Source organism: Neltuma alba, unplaced genomic scaffold (assembly GCF_004799145.2).
Source record: "Neltuma alba isolate B1F8T4 unplaced genomic scaffold, ASM479914v2 tig00013223_pilon, whole genome shotgun sequence".
Classification (NCBI taxonomy): Eukaryota; Viridiplantae; Streptophyta; class Magnoliopsida; order Fabales; family Fabaceae; genus Neltuma; species Neltuma alba.
Genome location: NW_021637523.1, coordinates 122138 through 144433, shown reverse-complemented (window position 1 = coordinate 144433; position 22296 = coordinate 122138). Strand labels below are relative to the sequence as shown.

General features: G+C 33.3%; 2 protein-coding genes across 2 annotated transcripts; both read left to right on the top strand.

Annotated features, from left to right (window-relative positions):
• Positions 1 to 5941: 5941 nt before the first annotated feature.
• LOC114735545 (uncharacterized) lies at positions 5942 to 7177 on the top strand. The gene has a single exon (XM_028923245.1). The coding sequence runs from the start codon at positions 5942 to 5944 to the stop codon at positions 7175 to 7177; it is 1236 nt and encodes a 411-aa protein (XP_028779078.1).
• Positions 7178 to 10580: 3403 nt separating this feature from the next.
• On the top strand, positions 10581 to 10988 carry LOC114735544 (uncharacterized). Its single transcript, XM_028923244.1, has one exon. It carries the CDS (start codon positions 10581 to 10583, stop codon positions 10986 to 10988), a length of 408 nt encoding a protein of 135 aa, XP_028779077.1.
• Positions 10989 to 22296: the final 11308 nt, after the last annotated feature.

Below are 22296 nucleotides of genomic sequence, written 5' to 3'. Positions count from 1 at the left end.
CAAAGTGGATTAGGGTCTTATATTTAGGACCAAAATAAAAGTCAAACAGGGTCTTATATTAAGGATCGGAGGTAGTATATGTCTATATGCTTTAAAGTTAGTATTAGTTGGAGTTTTTGAAATACCTTAAAAGTTGATACAAAACTCCTCATATATATTTACTTTGAACACAATAAAATTGTTTTGGAAAGTTAATCCAAACAACCCGTTGTAAAAAATAGTCTAAATGGGTTAGCATGGGTTTAATGGTTAAGCAAATCAAAATATAAAATGTTCATACATTTGAACTTTTTTATTTTTTAGAGAATTACAATAAGGTCTTTAAAAAAATTATAAAGCAAGTATCAGAATTTGTTATTTTCTACTTTAAAACTTATCAGGCTATTTATATTATTATTAAAATATTTTAGTAATTATTTTTTTAGACCTTATTACAATTTTTTGTGTTTTGCCCCCCCCCCCCCCCCCATCCCCATCATGCGTATGAGCATTTAAAACTTTACTCCCTCTAGTCTTTACATAAGGTTTTGCTAGGGGGAAAAAAGTGAGTGATGCTTCCAAATATAAGTAACCAACAGGCCCATGTTTGAGGGACGCGCGATGCTATCGCGACTGGTTGAGTCGCGCGTGTCGCGGCACGCGGTGGAAGAAGAAAACGTTAGGAATGCACACCTCACTGCCAGCCACCCTTCAAAGGCTATCCACCGCTTTGGACTCGGCCAATGGTATATAATTTACTATGAGGAGGAGACCTGATGTCACTCTGAAGTTGGGGAAAAAAAATTATTTCTAAACTAAGTTAATGAGTTAACTATAGGAAAAACCCAAAAAAAAAATAATAGTTGAATTTCAAATTTTCAAATCAGTATTGATTACTATATTCATAAAGAAAACGACTACATTCAAAAAATAAATGACAACACATTTTTGTAGTAATTCTTTATTTGAAATTTTGAAATTCAACAATTATTTTTTTTTTGGATTTTCCCTTGACTATATATCATTGAGGCAGGTAGAAGTGAGTCATAACAAAAATTGGGGTGGGCACTTTTTCAAGGAATGGTTAAACAGGTGCTTTTAAAAATTTATTTGTGTCAACTTAACCCAAAATTTTTTTTTTTCACTTTACAAAGCAAAGCTTATCTTTTATATTTATCTCATATATCTTAAATTAATTCTCCACAGCTAATCAAAACAAGCATTAAGTGGTAAATCGATGTATTCATTTCATTTACTCCTCTAATTTTATTTTCTTAGACTTCTCAAATATATATACATATATATATAAAAGATGGCAATATATATATACTACCTCTGGTCCTAATTATAAGACCCAGTTAACTTATTTGAGGAGATTAAGGAAGTAAGTTAAGTTAGTTATTTGTAATAAATAAGTGTTGTCATTCCTAAAATATCCTTACTAATTAAGTGTATTGGCTAGAACTATCATTATTAGAAGGATTATTTTGGAAAAAAATGCATAAATATGAGAGACAAAATGGATTGAGGTCTTATAATTAGGACCAAACAAAAAGTCAAACGGGGTCTTATAATAAGGACCGGAGGTAGTATATATATATATTCAATAGGAATGAATTCGGAAAGCTGTTAACTTTTAAGATAGATTTTTTTTTGTCAAAACTTTTAAGATAGAGTTAATGATATTTAATTTTTTTAATTTTGTAAAATATATTAAAAAATCAATCAATTATACAAAATGAAAAAAAGATTATGGAACTAAAGTTGGTATTTATCCCTCCTTTTCACTACAATGGTCTTTTAAGGTTTTGACATAGCAATTAAGAAATACTCTTTCCCTCCCTTGCTATAAGCAACAAAGGAGTCTATTACGTAGATCAAAAAGTTAGTTAAAGATAATAAATAAGTAAAAATCAAAAGTTTTTTCTTCAAAATACCCTTATTTATGAGAAAGAGAAAGTATATGAAAGAGAATAAAAAAATTATTATAATAAAGAGAATTATGAAAGAGAGGAAATGTGTGATGGACAGAGATGATAGTTTGGAAAATGAGAAAAAAAAATATTGAATATTAAAATAAATAATTGCCTACAAAAATTTAAGACAACTTATAAATATTGCTTATATTTAGGGACAAGAGGAGGATGATAATTGTTGCTTATAAAAAAAAAATCGAGGGAGTACAATAAATATGAAAAATATGAGATATTTTATTAAATTTGCTCATCATTAGTTGATTGCGTTAGAATAGGGGTAAATGCTTAACTATGTTTGTTGGAAAAAATATTTAAATATATTAATAAGCTAGCTTAGCTATTAGATTGAAAAAGTTAAGATTGACCCAATACTCTAACGAATTTTTTTAGATGCATCTATATCTTAAAGTATTTTATGATTCATTCAATATCCTAAAGTGTTTTTATAAGTACATATAGTATATTAAAGTATTTGGTAATTCATCTAGTATCTTAAAATGTTTTTTCATATATGTTCAATACCTTAAATACCCTAAACCCTATATTCTAAATTAGGGTGTTCCATGTACTTGGAAAAAATATTTCAAAATACTGGATAAGTTACAAAATATTTTAGAATGTTAGATATATTTATAAAAATAATTTAAGGTTCTGGATGAACCAATAATTATTTCAGAGTGCTCAATGTATTTGAAAAAAACACTTTATATGTTGAATGTTGAAAAAACACACTAGTGCCTAATACAACAGTTTAATGCCCTCATGACGGCAAGGTGCTAAATGAACCATTAACTATTTTACAATGCTTAAAAACATTCATATGTATTGCTACACTCATCAGCCATGAAAAGTTTAAGGAAAATCCCATATAAATACCTATTCAATTCTAAAATTCTAAATAAGTCATTCTAATTTCACAAAGAATAAATAAGTGTATGGGTATTAAATTGGAATTTGCAAGTTCTGACAATTACTTGTATCCCCTTCCTCTCATGCCTACCATCCTTTCTCCCCTTCCCTCCAATAGTCCACCGCCATAGACCTTGTTTGCCATTATTATCGAGCAACCTGAGCAGATCCCGAAAACTCCGTCCTCCATGAATTTCGTCAAAAAAAAAAAACAAACAAACAAAGTAGGCGTAGCAGTGCAAAGAGCCGTTCAATGAAGAAATGTGCTAAATGTTAACACAGAGATGGGGAAGCCTCAGGGAATGGTTGCGATAAACGCAGGAGAAGAGAAACCAAATGCAAAAATCTCAGGTACCTCAAGGAGAAACTCAAATAAACTGGTGGGAAGCTCTGACGAATCATTGGAAGACAAAGATGCCGGTTTAATCTTGATGTTAATTTATCATTTAAATATATGTAATGTAACTTCTGTCATATACTTACTAGTATTTAATAAATATTATCACTTTAGTAGTTAATTCTATTACATATATAGTAAATTATAAAACTTACTGTTATTATGTTTATTATGATATTCTTTAGGTATATCAGTATGCTAATTTGCCAATACACTTTGGCCTTTGTTTAATTCCTCCAAGACTTGGTGAAAATTAACCATGTGAACAGTATGGATATCGTAAAATGCCTAAGAATGGGTTGCGAATAGCATCATTGAAATAGTCACTTATATTATACAAGTTATCATTCTCGTTACACTACTACAGAGTGAGGAATACTTGACGCTAAATATTTAACGGTTATTACAAAAACCGTCAAATATAGTTTCTGCGGGAGAAAACTTGACGGTTCCTATTATAACCGTCAAGTTTTATTTGAAATACTTGACGGTTTTCAAATAACCGTCAAATATTATCCAACAATACTTGACGGTTATATTATAACCGTCAAGTATCATGTTACAAAACTTGTCGGTTTCCCCTAAAACCGACAAGTTTTATAATACTTGACGGTTTTGTTTTAAAACCGTCAAGTATTGTTTTAAGATACCTAACGGTTTACTTGACGGTTATTCATAGAAACCGTCAAGTATTGTCTTTTAAAACCCCTCCCTTGTTCATTTCGCTCTGTCGGTTCAAAATTTCTAACGCCCCATTTCTGCTTCGAACTCTCTTCGCCGCCATACCCACCTCATTTTTGGCCCTTCTCTTTGGTTTTTATTGATCGCCCTCCATCATCATCGCTTTCTATGTCCTCCTTCATCACTGTGGCATCCTACTGCATACGGTTGTCGCACATTGTTCTCCACATTTGAGAGCTTTAGGTTGGTCCTCCTTCGTCACTCGGTCCCCTAATTTCCTTTAGTGTTTCGTTCAATATGATTGTAGTTGAAAGAGGATGATAGGATGATGTTAGGATTGTTCACAATGCGCACACGGAAAATGGGTTTTGCTGTTCGGCCAAATGGGTTTTTCAGTTCGGCCGAAGGGGTCTTTCACATTTAGATCAGTTTTTGGGTTTAGGGTATTTTCAATTTTTGTTTTCACCATAAATTGTTTGGTAAATAATCGAAATTGCTAATGTTTCAATTTTTGTTTCTGTAATTGAAATTGATTGACTGCTGGTTTTCTGCCATAAAGCCTTGGGAATACTAAGTTATAAGCCGTTATGCTGCCATAAAGGCCTGTAAAATGCTATGTGAATGGCTAAAAAAAAGATTGCAAAAATCATTATGCATTTGGTAACTTTCATTATTATGCAAATTGTTATTCTCGTTATATATTTAATAATATTATTTGCAAATGAATTAAAATTGGGTTGCAAATAAACATATTTCAAATCTCTTGATGAAAATAGTAACTTGCATTGCACAAGTTGTTATTTTTGCTGCTTGTTTTGTAAATTAATATGTGAATTACTTAAAATAAGCTACAAAAATCATTATGCAACTAATATAATTTTCATTAGGCAAGTTGTTGTTTTCATTATATGTTTAATAAAATCATCTTCAAATGGATTATAATTGGGTTGCAAATAAATAAGTTGCAGATCCTCCCAAATGAAACCATTTATATTACACAAGTTGGCATTTTCATTACTTGTTTTGTAAAATAATACACAAATAGCTTAAAACAGGTTGTAAAAATTATTATGCAACTAGTAACTTACATTATGCAAGTAGTTTGAATCCCTGGTTGAATGAAAAAAAGACATGGAGCTAATTTGTCAAAATTTGCAAATCTCAATTTAATACCTATAGATTTATTTGTCCTTTGTGAAATTGGAACGAATTATTTGAAATTTTTGAATTCAATAGGTACTTGTATAGAATTTTTCCAAAAATTTATGTTGGCAAATGGGCATGGGAAAATGCTTTAATGATGTTTTCACACCTTAACCCTTTATTTCAACATGTATGAATTAATTAACCGGTTTTAATATCCATGATCCACGAGGGGAAGTACAACTGACCCATGATTACTAGTTGCAAAAAAAGAATCTTGTTATAAAATTAACCAACAATAAAAGTAGATTGGAGAAGAGAAGTAGACAAGAAAATGAGAGAATGATATTGTATTCCTTCACTTGCTTCACTTGCATTATAATACAATGGCATGCCTTACGAAAAAATGACGAACAAGCGCTCTGGTGGTGGTGGCGATTCTGACGAAGGCGACAAGGCAAACCAAACGAAGAAAAAATATAAACGCAACTCACACAATGACAACGATGATCAGACTAAGGATAATGTAACTGGAACAAAGGAGAAGTCCTTCAAGGAGACTCTTTTAGGCGCTTCATCTGGGCAAGTCTCAAAAGACCAGAAAGGCCGTGGGGTGTTTGATGATGCTTGGGCCGAGTACATCAAGGGACTCCAGTGCTATTTTAGCAAGGAAAATGCTGACGATAAGATCCATGGACCTACGAAAGGTGTCGACATTGATGACGAGGATTGCCCCACGCTGAGAATTACTTAGGAGGAATATGAACAGTGGTGTGCACCCTGGAGGAACTCCCTCATCGTCAAACTTCTCGAGAAATCAGTACCTCTTTGGGTTATGAAGGAGAGTCTGCAAAAAATGTGGAAGACTGAGAAGTCATTCACCACGAGGGATATCAATAACGGCTACTTTCTTGTATCGTTCGAGGATGAGAATGATATGATCAATATTTATCAAGAGGGACCCTGGATGGTTTCCGACAGGTACTTGGTGGTTCAAAGGTGGCGACTGAATTTTGATCCATGGAATGCGGAACTTCATAAGAAAATTGTGATATGGTTGAGGATTCCACTTCTTCCTCTTGAGTTCTTCAACGCAGCCAGTTTTCAACGAATTGGGTCCTTGATAGGGAGAACTCTGAAGATCGACCGTGTGACTTATGCTAGTGAGCGCGGCAGGTTTGCACGCATTTGTGTCGAGATTGACTTAAACAAAAAACTAAGATCCTCTTTTAACCTCTTTGGGACGAGAAGACGCATCGAGTATGAAGGGTTGCACCTTATTTGTTTCTGCTGTGGTGTTTATGGCTACCATAGGGACGTTTGCCCAGAACGAGAGACCCACGTAGTCTCCAACAATAACCAGGCTCCAAATTCTACTCAGGAAGGTTCACAGGAGTTTAGTGCAACACATGAGCAGACCAGAAGGTACGCTGAGTCAGAACAAGCAAGTATCAATGTGGAGGATGGAACTGCTGGTGAAAAGAGACCTCGAATGGTCATGGAGAGCCCGACGGCGGCAATGGGTGGTGCACAACCGCAAAAGGAAGGTCTCGGAGTTTGGAACCTCGTCCAACGTTCACGGAGACGCTTACCAGGAAACACTGAAAAATCAGGAGGGGTAAATCATGTAGCAAAGATCATGGGGCGATCACATGCTAAAGAGCGAAATCCCAAGGGAAGAGATGTGAATATTGATGAAGCGATTTTCCAGGAGGCAATAAAGGCGGTTGACGTGGAAGCCATGAAAGAGAGAACCGGATCTTTTGGCAAGGAGCTTACTAATAATAAAAGATGGGTCCCGGTAACTCAGAAAAAAACGCCTAAGGGTGCAGAAGTTCTGAAAGGCAAGGAGAATACCCTCAGGAAAAAAAGTATAGGGGTTGGGCCTCCTCAACGTCATACCCAAGAGGAAAGAGGCCACTTCCTTCGGTCACCAAACCCATTCCAGTGCCTTGGTGATGCTCAAAATGAAGAACCCATGGAGGAGGAATGTGGGCTGCTTAAAGATAACACACCTGAGACACACAGCAACGCGAGGTTGAACGTAACCAGTGACGATTCTACAGATATTACTGTCGCTCACCAGAATTGACCCAGGGATGAAGAAGGCTCTTCTATGAAGCAACCCATGATGAGTGACACGTCCATTGCTATCTCTAGGGGACCTATAAGCATCGCATCCCCCAGAAAAGGTACCCCATGATTAGTCTCTTCTGGAACTGTCGCGGAACTGGCTCCAAAAGCTTACCGGGGCTGGTTAAAGAAATTAGGAAAAGGTACTCAATTGATTTCATCGCCCTCTTCGAAACAAAAAGTAGTGGCTCTCAAGCTTGCCTTAGGTGTCAAAAGCTGGGCTTCGAGAAGTTTGAAATAATTGATGCAAACGGTTTCCGAGGTGGTATATGGATAGCGTGGAATGAGGTGAATTTTTCAGTTTCGGTCATAAGAAAGTCAGATCAATATATCCATGTGCTGGTGGAAAAAGGACAAGATTGAATGTACGTCACTTCTATCTATGCAAGCCCCAACATAAACAAACGACGTCAACTCTGGGGAGACCTCACTAGCTTACGGCAGATGAAAACATTCCTTGGATCCTGGGTGGTGACTTTAATGCAACCCTGTTCCACAATGAGCGTCGCTCCACCGCTTTCCATCCAACTCCTCCTGACAGAGATTTTATGGCTTGGTACGAAGACTTGCAATTAAATGACTTGGGATGCAGTGGACCCTTCTTTACCTAGAAGAGGGAAGGTTGCGAAAGCAAGATCAATCGGGTGGTTGCTAACAATAAATTTAAAGAGCTATTCATAGATGTATCGGTGAAACACCTTCCTTGGTTCAAATTGGATCACAGGCCGGTCTTATTGAGTACCATCCCTTATAGGCCTCATAGCAAACAGAAACGACCCTTTCGTATTGTGGCCTTGTGGTGCCTTCATGATGACTTCTCCAGGTTGGTCAAGGATGCTTGGAAGACCGAAATACCTTGGTTAAACAATGTTAGCAACTTTATGAAGAAAGTGGGCCAGTGGAGCTATAACGTCTTTGGTCACCTGGGGCAACAGAAGAGTCGTCTCATGGGCCGGCTTGAAGGCATTACCAAGTCCTACGGAGCTCAGATCCTCCCCTCCTAAATCGAGCAGCTACAAAGGAGTCTGTGGTTGGAATTAGAAGAGATTCTCCTACAAGAAGATCTCTTTTGGGCCCAAAAAGCCAAATGTGTTTGGTATTCTATGGGAGATAGGAATACTAAATACTTCCATGCTCGAGCTAACGGTAGGCGATGAAGAAATAAAATTGAGGCTATAAAAAATGAGAAAGACGAGTGGACGGATGATGTTAAGGAGATAAAAGACACAGCGACTAGTTTCTTTGTCAACCTGTTCAGGGATGATTACCATGACTCCCCACCCACGGTGCATTGCTCTTCCTTCCCACCACTAGAGCCTTCTCATATCACAAACCTATCCAGCGAAGTCACTAGTGAGGAGATAAAGTCAGCAGTTTTCAGTATGGGTGCTCTTAAGGCACCTGGACCGGATGGTTTGAACGCTTTCTTCTTCCAAAGCCAATGGTATACCCTTGGTCCCTCAATCATTAAGACGATCACGTCAGCCTTTGCGGAGCCAGATTCGATCAAAAGCCTCAACCACACCTTCATTGTTCTCATACCTAAGAGGGAGTATCCAGAATATATTTGTGATTTTCGCTCTATTAGCTTATGTAACGTCATTTACAAAACGATCACAAAAGTCATTTCTAACCACCTTAAATGTCTTCTTCCGTAGATTATTTCCCCAAACCAATGTAGCTTTGTGCCGGGAAGGACAAGTGCGGACAACATAATTGTTGCTCAAGAAGTGATCCACTCCATGAAAAACATGAAAGGGAAAAAGGGCTTCATGGCCCTCAAGATTGACCTTGAAAAGGCCTATGATCGTATTCGGTAGGATTTTGTTTTGGAGTGCCTAACTGAGCTCAATTTCCCACCTTATCTTAAAGATATTATTCAAGCTTGTATCTCCTCTCATTCCATGCAAATTCTTTGGGAAGGGAGCAAGGCGAAAAAGTTCCTCCCTTCGCGGGACTTAAGACAGGGAGATCCTATTTCCCCTTACTTATTTGTGATATGTATAGAGAAACTAGCCCACCTCTTCCAAGAAGAAGTGGACAACAACTGTTGGAACCGATAAGATTAGGTAAGAATGGCCCTCCCATATCCCATTTGTTTTTTGTTGATGATTTGTTACTTTTTGCAAAGGCCAACATGGATCAAGTGGGAATCATAAAAAAAATGCTTATATGTCTTTTGTAAAGCCTCAGGACAAAGAGTGAGAAGTAGCAAAACAAAGGTGTTCTTCTCCGCTAATGTCAATCATGCAAGGAGCGCCCAAATGAGCGAAGCTTTAGGCTTTGCCAGCACTACAAATCTTGGGAAGTACCTAGGAGCCCCGCTTCATCACAATAGAGTCACCTCAGAGACCTACCAGTTTGTGCTTGACAAGGTTCGGAATAAAATGAGCACATGGAACACCACTCGATTATCATTCGCAGGTCAGGGTACGCTAGTCAAGGCTGTCATCTCTGCAATCCCATCCTATTCCATACAAACGGCTAATATTCCTCCCCACACGTGTAACACTATTGAGAAGAGAGCTCGTGACTTCCTGTGGGGCTCATCAGATGAGAAAAGGAGGATTCATCTGGTGGCGTGGAAGAGGGTGTGCAGCGAGAAGAGAGTCGGTGGCCTCGGATTAAGGCATGTGAAGCTGTAGAACTGAGATTTTATGATGAAGCTTGGTTGGGGACTTGTAAATGATCGACATTCCTTATAGGCGAGGGTCATTCGCGGGAAATACAGCTGCGGCAACGATCTACTGCCAAAAATCACCCCTAACAAGCTAGGCTCTAACTCATGGAATGGCATCAAACGAAAATGGAAGGAAGTGACCGATGGTTTTGAACAGGTCTATGATAGTAATGGTGAGATTCGAGCAAGATGGAAATGGGAGAAGAGTGGACTTTTCTCTGTTCACTTAGCTTATCGCTCGTTACAAGAAAGCCAGATTAGCAATGGGGTGCGTTGGACGGATCTGTGGAAGCTTAAGATACCACAACGTTGCAAAACCTTTGCGTGGACCTTGTTGCATGAATGTCTCATTACGAATAAAAGGAAGCACCGAATGACCCTTCACCCTACAGGTCTGTGCGACATATGCAAACTCTCTGACGAAGATGCTCTTCATGCTCTTAGAGATTGTGAGGAAATAAAGAAGATGTGGGAGTCGCTAGTTAAGCCGTCCTACCATAACAGCTTTTTCAACAGCATTATAACTGAGTGGGTCCACCTTAACTTGTCACGCAAAGTAAGCAATCAGGACTGTTACTGGAAGGGGCTATTTGTCATTACGTGTTGGCTCTTTTGGCGTGACCGAAACGATTGGGTACACACGAAGGCGGCACCTAGTGTGTACACCATATAGGCGCGAGCTATGGCAATTCTGGGCAGCATGACAAATGCTCAGGAAAAGCTTTCTAGAGTGAACTTTCAGGGAAACAGGGCTCCTGGCAGTAGGGAACCTTCGCCACCGAACGAGAGTGAAAGCTCCATAGAAGTTGACAGGGCCTACTCAAGGAGAGACCAGGTTGCAGCTTGCGGAGGAATCATTAAAGATAGGTGCGGCAAAATAGTAGAAGGCTTTCAGCTAAAGCTTCCGGCTGGAGATGAACTCACTGCTGAACTTTGGGGTTGTCTCATGGGGTTGAAAAGAGCATGGGATAATGGCTTCAGAAAGATCACTCTCTGTAGCGACTCACAACAGGCCCTCTCTAGCATCCAAGATGAGCCGTCTAATCTACACGAAGACTATCAACTAATCATGGAGATTAAAAAATGCTGAAACGAGACTGGAGAGTACACTTCTGCTATGTTTCGAGGGATAAAAACCTGTTGGCAGACATTTTGGCAAAGAATGCTCTAACGCTTGGCGTTAGGCTCTATCTCCTGCACCCTAAAATGGTTGACAGCATCATGCATTCAAATACTGGCGACTGATAGCTTCTTTTATCGCTTTTGTCTTTGCTTTCCAGTATATCAAAAAAAAAATACAATGGCATGCCTTATTTATAGGTATAGTCTTACACATAAGTTACATTTGTACTTAAATGATAGATAATGAACAATAAGCCACATAAATATGAGTGGGGGGAGTTACAAGATTAAAAGCATAGTGGAAAGGTAATGGAGTAGTGGAAGATTAATGCCTAGTGGAAGTAGTGGGAGTTGATGATGAAGTTGAGAGGAAAAGGAAGAGGAAGAAGAGGAGATGGACATCCACATGGTATAATATTCATAACACTCCCCCTTGGATGTCCATTGTATAAGATACGTGTCTCATTAAAAAACTTCAATTAGGAAAAACCCTGTGGGACAAAAACCTAGCAGAAGAAAAAGAGTACACATTCATTGATATACTATTTGGTGCTGTCTCATTAAAAACCTTGCTAGGAAAACCCAGTGGAAAAAAACCATAGACAAGAAAAAAAGAGTACAGCGTGTATTAGCTCTCCCTCTTGATAACATCAATTGATATCCTTGAGTTTGTGACATCCGATATCATGAATAAACTTTTCAAATATCATACAAGGAAGTGACTTGGTGAACAAATCTGCCAGATTTTCATTGGAACGGATTTGTTAGATATATATTTCACCATCTTTTGAATATCATGAAATACTTCATCTGGAATTACCAACATGTGAATCAAAAAGGAATCTAGAATTCTATTCCAATGTTTTTCATGAAGAACTATATCTTAGTAATAAGTTAACAACAAATGATATGTCAAGTCATGAGTGACTGATGAGATATGATATGATACTTCTGGACCTATGATTTGGTACTTCTAGACTAAATGGTTCTTCATCAAATTCTCAAAATCCAAAAAGTTCTTTATTCACCTCCACATATCTCACAACCATCAAAATATATAATGGATATGATTTATCCATATAAAAACACTTGAAAGCCTTTCTTGTATCAATTATTTGATATACAAAAATCTTCATTTCTCAAGTATTCAATTTGTAATCCGAAGCAAAACTTTGTTCTTCCCAAGTCCTTCATGTCAAATTCTTTCTTTTAAGCAATCCATAACTTTTGTAAACTCTTCAGGAGTTCCAGTAATATATATGTCATCAACATAAACAACAATTATAGCAAACTTATTTTCAGATCTTTTCATAAAAATGCATGGACAAATTGGATCATTTTTATGTCATTTCTTCAACCGATATTTGCTTAGTCGGTTATACCACATATGCCCTGATTGCTTCTGGCAACTTATTTAACTTAATCATTGTTCTCAAGAACTTGAATTGTATGCTTCTGGCAAGTGAAATCCTTCAGGAAATTTCATATATTTTGATCCAGAACTATAAAATGATGATACATACTGAAATTATTTTAATCTTCATAATATTTTATATACTGAAAGATTTTCTTATATATGCTCCTGGCATATTCTGGATCCTTCAAGGATTATTATGTAAATTTCACTATTAATTATCCTCATCCATGAGTCATAATAATATCTAACAGGCGCATTTCATAACTGCCAGACTATTCAAATATGTAAAATTATATCCACCACAAAGTAACATGTCTCATCATAATCATTTGTGAAAATTTATATTTTCACATAAACGTCCATATATTCTATAAAAACTTTATATTTTATGTGTTGAGACTGCAGGCCCATTTTCACATATTGAAATGATATTTTAATCACGTCTTTTTCTTTTTCTTTTTGGCCAAATTTATATGTACTTTGTATGATAGATCTATGTGTAAGATCCTCCTTTTATTAGGTGATATTCTTATGAAAATCATTGGCAACAACTTTACCTTTTCGGTTCTATTTTTTCTTTTGTGACATAATTTGTTGAGATCTCTTTCTTCCTTTTCAGGTACTTGAACCTCTTATGGGGTTTTCTAATTAGTTATGTCCTGACACTCTTCTAGAGTACATGCCTCCTCAATACAAATTCTAAGCTGTATGCTCCTCTCTATTCAGTATCTTTATATTGGAACCGATTAACCTCTCATGCTTCTGGCATGTCTTATTTTTCTTTATACTAATTGGAGCATTTTCAGCTGGAATAAGAGATTTAAAAATTTTCATTCAGGTCAGTAAAATATTTTGTAGTATTTCATGAATGCAATTTTGATGAAATTCTGGTTCATACTGATATATATATATATATATATGAGGATCTGTATTTCATATTAATAATGCATTCCATGTGTTCTCTTTTCCATCTACTCAATTTCTCCCTCTTATGGTGGGAAAACTTTGTCAAATAACAGTCAACTAATTATGTAGTATAAGGCTCTTAAATCCATTTGTTTCTTTTAGGAACATTGTTTTGTTCCATTTAGAGACAAACAAGAAAAAGGAGGTTCTTACCCAACATATGTCCCAACTTTCTTTTAATATCCATCTATGTATATTGTGCTGGATTGGTAGGAATAAATATTGTACATTTTAATTTTTTTAGATGAAAAATATCTAGCTCCTAACCAAAAGCCAATTTTATTGGGAGAATTTTGTTGCCTTGATGTCTATAAGTGCTGCAATATATTAAATCAAATATGCCAACACTAAAATGAAAAAATTTGTTTTCATAAATATTGATCAAGCTATTCACGGAGGCATTAACAAATGATTTTTCCTGATCAATTTGTTAAGCAGGCTTTTCAACATTAAAAGCCTGATATATAAATTCACTAGCATCTTTAAAATCAAGTTTTGAGAATCACATAGTCCGAAAATATTTATCTAAATAATCTTGCAAACTTCAGGTTGCAAATTAATGTCAATCACATATCGTATCATTTTATATAGATACATCTATCAAATATTGAATACTTGTATGGCTTATGTGCTTCTAAATGGGCCCATATATATTTCCAGAAATGTAGTGATCCATTCGAAAACAAAACATAACTAGTGATAGTTTATAATTGATTTTCTTTGAGAACAAGCAGCACATACGAATTCTTAAAAATATTAGCTATTCGGAAGAATCTTCTGGTTCTTCAATGGATATCAATACATAATCTTCAATAATTTGTTGCATCATATAGTTTAAGATAATCAAACAAGTCATGCTAATAATAAATCTAATTATATCAGTAAACTTCTGGTTTACTTACCATATTTCATTACCAACAATAAATTTTTCAATATAATATATGATTGGTGATATCTATTTATGAAATTGATATGAAAAATATATCCAATATCAACTCATACTTATATTCTAATGGTCCCCCCCTCAAGATTGAGCCATTCAAACATGATTCCTTTATTCATATATTTCATAAACAGCTGCTAGCATATAATAGGTTAAAGTCAATAACCTATCTTTTGCTTGGAAGCCCAAGTACTTCCTAGTTCATATATAGTTATGGACTTTAATCCAATTGTACTGTAACATTTACACTCTTTGGAGAACCAAAGTTGTAATATAGATCTATGGGTCATATTTTTCACTATCAATACTTTGTCTGCTCATGAAGAAAAATCAGTATTAGTTCTTCTGGGACTATATTAATACTATTACATCTAGTTCATCAGGAACTATATAATTTAAGACGAATATGAAAGACAACTTTATTTCAATATATCATTAACATAATAACAAATAATTATGAGTATCACAGATTTAACTTGCAATACACATAAAGAACACACAAAAATAATGAAGAAGATTTAAAAAAGAACTTTTAAAAAATAAAGTACAGATAATACTTAACATTCAAAACTTCTCAATATTGGTCAACGTACTACAGACATTTAAAATATTCAAAACTAATACTGAATCATATCATATAAATAAGATATAAATAAACAAAATATAACTAGTAACTTTTAGGTCTATTTGATCTATTTAGTTCTATATCACACACTTATTAATATCACAATATCAAATTCTTATAACAATTTGTTTCTCACAAATTACAATAAATTTAAAGGCTGATAAAAATTAAACATTATACATATAGCCTTCTAGGCATATACTTATATGTTTTCTATTTTCATATATACTTTGGGTATTTATCTTTCTTCATAATTTATTGCCTTCAGGTATTAGAATTACCTTCGATATTTTGATAATATCACATGGTCTTTTTGGTTTCACAACTATTTTTTTTAACATTTGCTTTTTAATGAATTGATACATATTTGTCTATATGATTTCTGGTCATATTATAATAGTTGTTCATAATTTTATTATATTAATCATAGGGCTATTACTAATTCTGCTGTTATGATTCAATAGTCAAGCCCCAAGATTATTGCCCCTTTGATATGTGATCATACTCTTTATCACTCTTATAGATATATTCTTTGCTTTTAACAGCACACCATCAATTTTCTCAAATATTAGTCTTCCGGACTATAACAAAATTTTCAGAACTACGAAGTTCCTTTGTATCGTTTCATTTTTAACCATCAATCTTTAGGACTTTGATATAGATTATCAAATTGTGACAATCTTGTCATGCCATCTGTTACTACCACAAGATGGTCTTTTATCAAATAATCATCAAAACTTGATGTGGCTTCTGGCCATCTAATCACAAAATCAAGAGTACAATAGCTATTAGCCATATATGTTTAATATTTTACTTTCTAATACAATAATTAACTAGTATCGGAGATGATATGATGAAAATAAATCTCATACCAAATCAATGAGTATAAGGATAGTAGAATCATGAAAATATAAGAAAAATAAGAAATAAAAATAAAAATTTTCATATCTCTATATGATGAATAAAATGTTCGATTGCCAATGAATCAATATGGTTAATATGCAAAACCATCATTTGCTCTAAATAAACTAGAGAATCTTACCAAACTGTTCAGATCAAACTATCTTCATTCAATGAACAAAACATTCAAGTGTATCATCTGGAAGCCATGAACTCATATGGTAGAATCTCGTCCTAATAACGTGTTATAAAATTAACCAACAATGAAAGTAGATTGGAGAAGAAAAGTAGACAAGAAAATGAGAGAATAATATTGTATTCCTTCACTTGCTTCACTTGCATTATAATACAATGGCATGCCTTATTTATAGGCATAGTCTTACACATAAGTTACATTTATACTTAAATGATAGATAATGAACAATAAACCACATAAGTATGAGTAGGAGGAGTTATAAGATTAAAATCATAGTGGAAAGGTAATGGAGTAGTGGAAGATTAATGCTTAGTGGAAGTAGTGGGAGTTGATGATGAAGTTGAGAGGAAGAGGAAGAGGAAGAAGAGGATATGGACATCCACATGTTATAATATTCATAACAAATCTTAAGAAATTTGTTATAAAAAAATCATAATAAATTACTGTGATTTTTAACATAAAATTTACTTAACTAATTTAAATAGACTTAAAAAACAGTTAAATTAATTATTTATAAAAAATATATATTGATTTTTTTAAAATACTTTCTTAAATTATTTAAATTGAGACAACATTCTGATATAATTCATAATGATATTTTGATTAAAAAAAATAAGTATGAGAAACAAAATGAATTAATATTTTATATTTAAAATCAAATCCATCCCATTTAAATGAAAAAGATAGGAACTGGTTGGGCTAACTGTTTTTGACTCTTTGGGTCCCGACGTTTGTTAAGTAAAACATGTGGCCATTGTGATTGGATAGGGATTATCAGTTGCGCTGCCTAATAAAAGAGACGTATAAAATGCATATTCCAAACATTGTCTGTGCTGGTTTTGTATTTGTGTCCTACTCTCATTCTAATTATAAGAGCTAATTGACTAATTTGAGGTGATTAAAGAAGTAAGTTAAGTTTGTTATTTGTAATGAATAAGTGTTGATTTTCCTAAAATATCTTTAATAATTAAGTGTATTAGCTATAACTATCATTATTAAAAGGACTTCTTTGGAAAAAAAATATATAAATATGAGAAACAAAGTAGATTAGAATCTTATATTTAAAATCAAAATAAAAATCAAACAAGATCTTATATTAAGAAACAGAGGCAGTATTACATATGATAATGATGCTTCGGATCCATGTCAAACGGTGGTTGGTGTCCGCAAGTCAAATGGATCATTTATTTGTTACTTGTTAGTTTAATGCAGCAATTATAGTTTTATTTGGTGAAAAGACTTGACTTTTCTTAGTTCAGGATTTAAATTTCGTTGAAAAAAAAAGTTACATTAAAAATATTATGTCTATTCAAGTTTGATAATACTTAAATCTAAAATCCACAACAATAAATTATTCAGGGAAAAATGACCAATAAAAACTTTGGAAATATGAAATTCCCAAAAGAATATCACAATATGCATAATCTTATAAAAGTACAAAAACTTATATTGGAATTTTAAAATTCAAGCAAAAAGACAAAAATACCTCTTATTTAAAATAAATGGAAACTTTTTTTTTTAAAAAAATACAGGGCATTTTTGTTTCATATTTTTAAAGTCCTAAATTGGTCATTTTCCATTGTTCAAGCTAAAAACCATATATGACAAAGAAAAGTGTCTTTGAATTTCTATAAATAGTAAAATATTATATATCCTTTATTGGTCATTTTCCATTGTTCAAGCTAAAAACTATATATGACAAAGAAAAGTGTCTTTTAATTTCTATAAATAGTAAAATATTACATATCTTAAGGGCTTTTATGAAAAAATATGTTTTTTTTTTTGCCAGCGATGAAATACATCATGTGGCTACATGATATATCTCAATAATTTATGTGGTTATATTTAAAAGAAAGTAATGATGAGGTTCGATTAAGGGAAAATTGCAAAAAAAGACCTTGAAATTGCAAAAACGCAGATAGGGACCCTTGACAACTTCACTTTGGGTTTGACAACTTCAGGGCATATTATTCTTGTCAAAACCCAAAGTGAAGTTGTCAAGGGTCCCTATCTGCGTTTTTACAATTCTAAGGTCTTTTTTTGCAATTTCCCCTTCGATTAATTTGAATATATAATACGTGCTCGTATTTCTTAAATAAATTGTCGAGACTTCGATATTTTTGCTCTTAGTTATAAAACAAACATGATTAAAATGATTATTTCTTGTGATTCATACTTAGACAACAAAGATTAATATTTAGAATAATACTCATGTCAAGTTTTAAGTTCTCTAATTATATATAACCATATGTTTTACCTATAAAATATTAACATTTAATTATAAACCCATATGAACCAAATTAAGACATACGATCATGTGTAATTAGAAAACTTGACACAGAATATAAAGAACTTGACATAAGTATTTTCTTAATATTTATTACTCCAAAAGATGTTTTTATTATCCATAAAATGTAATCTTATTTTCTAAAAGCAGTAGTTTTGGTTTCAAGGACAAGAAAAGGTTGTTCTATTTACTAAAAATCTTTAGGCTGGCCATAATAAGATCAAAATTCAAAAACTAAAATTAAAATGAGGTCAAAATTTAGAGACTGAAAATGATATTAACCTTTAAAAAATGATGATAATGTACTTGATAACTTAAAATCCTACTTATCACTACATATCCTAATGTGTAGAGTGTAAATTATATAATTTCATTTTGGTAAAAAAATTTTATATATACATATATGTATATATATATTCAATGAAAGACATCGGGCTCTAATGGCAAGGAAATTTTCTTATAAGTAGGAGTTTATAGATTTAAATCTGCTTGTAATTTTAATTTTAAGTTCATAATTAAAATTAAATTATACGTATTCATAGATATATGTGCACACATAAGCCATGAATAGATTTTTTTAAAAGAAAAATGACAAAAAATAAATATGTGATTTAGCATGTCACAATCTTTATAAACATAGTTAAATATTTTTATAAGAATAATCAGTGTTACCTATTTATTATTTCAAAATTTAAACAGGTATTTTTTTTTTTTATCATTTTTCCTTTTTTTTTTTAAATGCACGTCCATCATCCATCGGATCAAACGTCAAAATTTCAACTTTTATTTATATTCTAGTCCAAACTTGATCCAAACTAGCAGGTCCTGCACGTAATAAACAAGTCAACACTCTATTGGCCTCAGCGTGTATTCTAGTCCAACTTTCATTTATTATGTATCCTTTCACTACTCTCATTGTTAAATTATATTTATTTAAAATAAAATATTATAATAATATATGCTAAAATAACAATAAAATTTAGCTGGGTTCCTTAAGTATCTAGTTAAGAGTTCGATCTCTAATAGTGTTTATGGAAAGAGTCTCACGGCCAGCACTATATCCCTTTAGGAAATTTACAATATTTAGAGATTAGTTATTACTACTGATAGTGGATACCATGAACTCATAAAAACAAAAAAAACAAAAAAACAGTTTAACAAATATTCAAAATGATATGAATTAATTGAAAGTTTCATCAGCTTATAAAGATTCAATCAAAAAATTCCAAATTTTAGGGATCAGTTGGCAAAAAATTATAGAGATCAAAATAAACTTAAAAATTAAATGAAATAATGGACTATATGGATAACAATTTTTTTCGGAGTAAAATAAGGCGTTAGGCCACCTGACATTATAAGTATGACCAACCCATTTTTTGGACAACAGCCCAAAAGGAACCCAATATGCCCAAAAAAAAACTTAAAAACTATGAAGCCTTTTTCCTAAAATGCTAAAATATGACGTGGTCCAATCCCTTATTTTTTTTTATAGTTACATAGGGGTGGGCTCAAACTCACATTACAACACGCATTCCATTAAATCTCTATTAAAAGAGGTGCCTATATTTAGTATCTTACAGTACTCCAAATAAAATTACCTCCAATAAGATAATACATATGCCCAGCCAAAAAGAAAAAAAAAGACCACCAGGCCAAGCTTTAATCTTCTTCTTTTGTTTTTGGTTAGACTGGTTTGTATTTGAGAAACTTGCCCATACGTTTCATATAAGAAAATAAAATATAAATAGGTTTATTGAATTTCATTTAATACAAATAAATTCTCAGAGAATTAAATGAAACCTTCATAGTTACGAGTTGAGTTGTTTCATTTAAAAGTCAAATTTATAAATTAATATTTGCAGACCAAACTTTCCAATTAACAACTCAAATTGCATAATTTAGAAGTCAAACATGTAATACTAAATTCCTTGGTACGTATTAATATCAAATGAAATTTGACGGACTTATTTTATTTAATATTTTTCCTAGGACCAGTGGATAATTTTTCCTATGTTTCTTTTAGGAAAATATTTATTTTATATTTCATTTGGTAAAAAAATAAAACTGATGAAATATTTTACACCATAATATAAAAATTTGGAAAAATTGCCCTAAATGCCATTTACAGAAATACCCCTAAAACTGGAAAAAAGCATGAGGTATTTTGGAGTAAATTAAGTGTGAAGGTAGAATGATAATTTGACTTTTACGCTGTGTTTGGCTCGACGGAGGGAGGGTAATTACAAAGAGGAGGGGAGGGAGGGGGAGAGAGGGAAGAGATTTTAATGATCTCCTATTAGATTAATTGGAGGGAAAAGAAGGAAAGAATTTCAATAATACCTTATTTTGTTCTAATAAAAAATTAACTATTTTAACCTCATAAAATTTAAATGAATTTTCTCATTTTTTTATTTTATTAAGATATAACTATATATATAATGCAATTCATCAATTTTGACTTACAAGACACAGTCACACTTATAGGATATCAAGATAAAAAGGTGTGAGTGATAAATTTCAATGAGAGAAAAAACCTTTAAGGTGAAAGAAAATACTAACGGCCTCTTGGCATTAGAAGAAGAGGGAAAAAAAAAAGGTTCAACAATGCTCACTAATTTTGGAGACAACTATCTCAGCAACCTCTTGCTAGATGTTCAAAAGAATTCTCTTATGTAGATATGTTCACAACTGATTAGGGATTAACAAATCAAAAAAGTATATGAGGAATTAAAATATTTTAGTTAGGCTAATCTTGAAACTTAAAGTTTTATCTTTCATTTCACCTCCAAAAAACCTTACTTTTAGAGAGGAGCCTAGAAGGGAAAAAGAAGGGAGAAGAGTCCCTTCTTTTTTTTAAAAAATATCTTAACCAAACAAGAAGAAAGGAGCAACTCTGATCTCTTCCTAAAAATTGCACCAGCCAAACAAAAGGAAGGGAGCAGCTTCCCTCTCCTATCTTCTGAAAATCCCATACCAAACATAGTGTTAAGCATTAAGAAACGAGAAAGAGGGGAAAAACTAGACTCATAGATTCATTATAAATAGAGATTAATATATTTCACAAAACGAGAGAGAGGCGTGTGGCAAGCTGTGTATCACATGTGAGAGGAGAAGCGTCCAAGATCCCTATCGTTTCTGCTCCGTTTGGTGCAAGCTTCAATTTAGGGTTTTAATAGCTGGAGACTCAGTGGCTGAATTTGTGGAAAACAAACGAAGCATACCCCAATTACTGAATCCCAGAAAAGGTGTCTCACTTTTGCAGATTCTTCAAACTTTCTTACACAGCCTCAAGGGCTTCTCAGGGAAAATCTAAATAAATCTGTGTCCCCGTTTATGTTAAAAAATGTTTTACAATGTCACACGTAAGAATTACATAACTAATTCAAATATTAAAAAAAATTAAATTAATTATTTCATGAAAAATATGTTTTGAATTTCTTAAGTTACCTCTTCCTTTAATCATTTACGTTATAAGAAATCATATCAATCTTACCCAACCCCCGTATGAGTAGGAATCATCTCATTTGGTTAAACCCAATTTGATTAGTCTAATTTTTATGTTTCAGGTAAGAGAAAATGGACTAGGGCCTAGGGGCTGAACTGACGGGTGAATAAAAATCTACGTGGCTCAGTTTTTCGGCCGCAGCCCAATTATACCAGGAAAAACAAAAATTGCATGGGCTTCGATGTAATTTTAGTTTTCTGACCGACTTCCCTGAATTCTGAAAGAAAGCTGAAAACTTGAAATTCTTCTAAGGCTGCAAAATCGCCTTTTTTTAAAAAAAATTTTTTATTGTACAATGCTTAAAAGGCCCTAAGCATATCATATTTTATCAGGTAAAGTACATATCAGCTCCTCTAAATTTTATAAAATTTGAATTTAGTTCTTTTAAGTTATAAAATGTATTTTTGGCGTCTCAATGTTAACCATATTAGTTTTAT

Bases quoted from the DNA above. Each gene is read 5' to 3' on its own strand.
- LOC114735545 (XM_028923245.1), top strand. From the start codon at position 5,942: ATGTGGAAGACTGAGAAGTCATTCACCACGAGGGATATCAATAACGGC.
- LOC114735544 (XM_028923244.1), top strand. From the start codon at position 10,581: ATGGCAATTCTGGGCAGCATGACAAATGCTCAGGAAAAGCTTTCTAGA.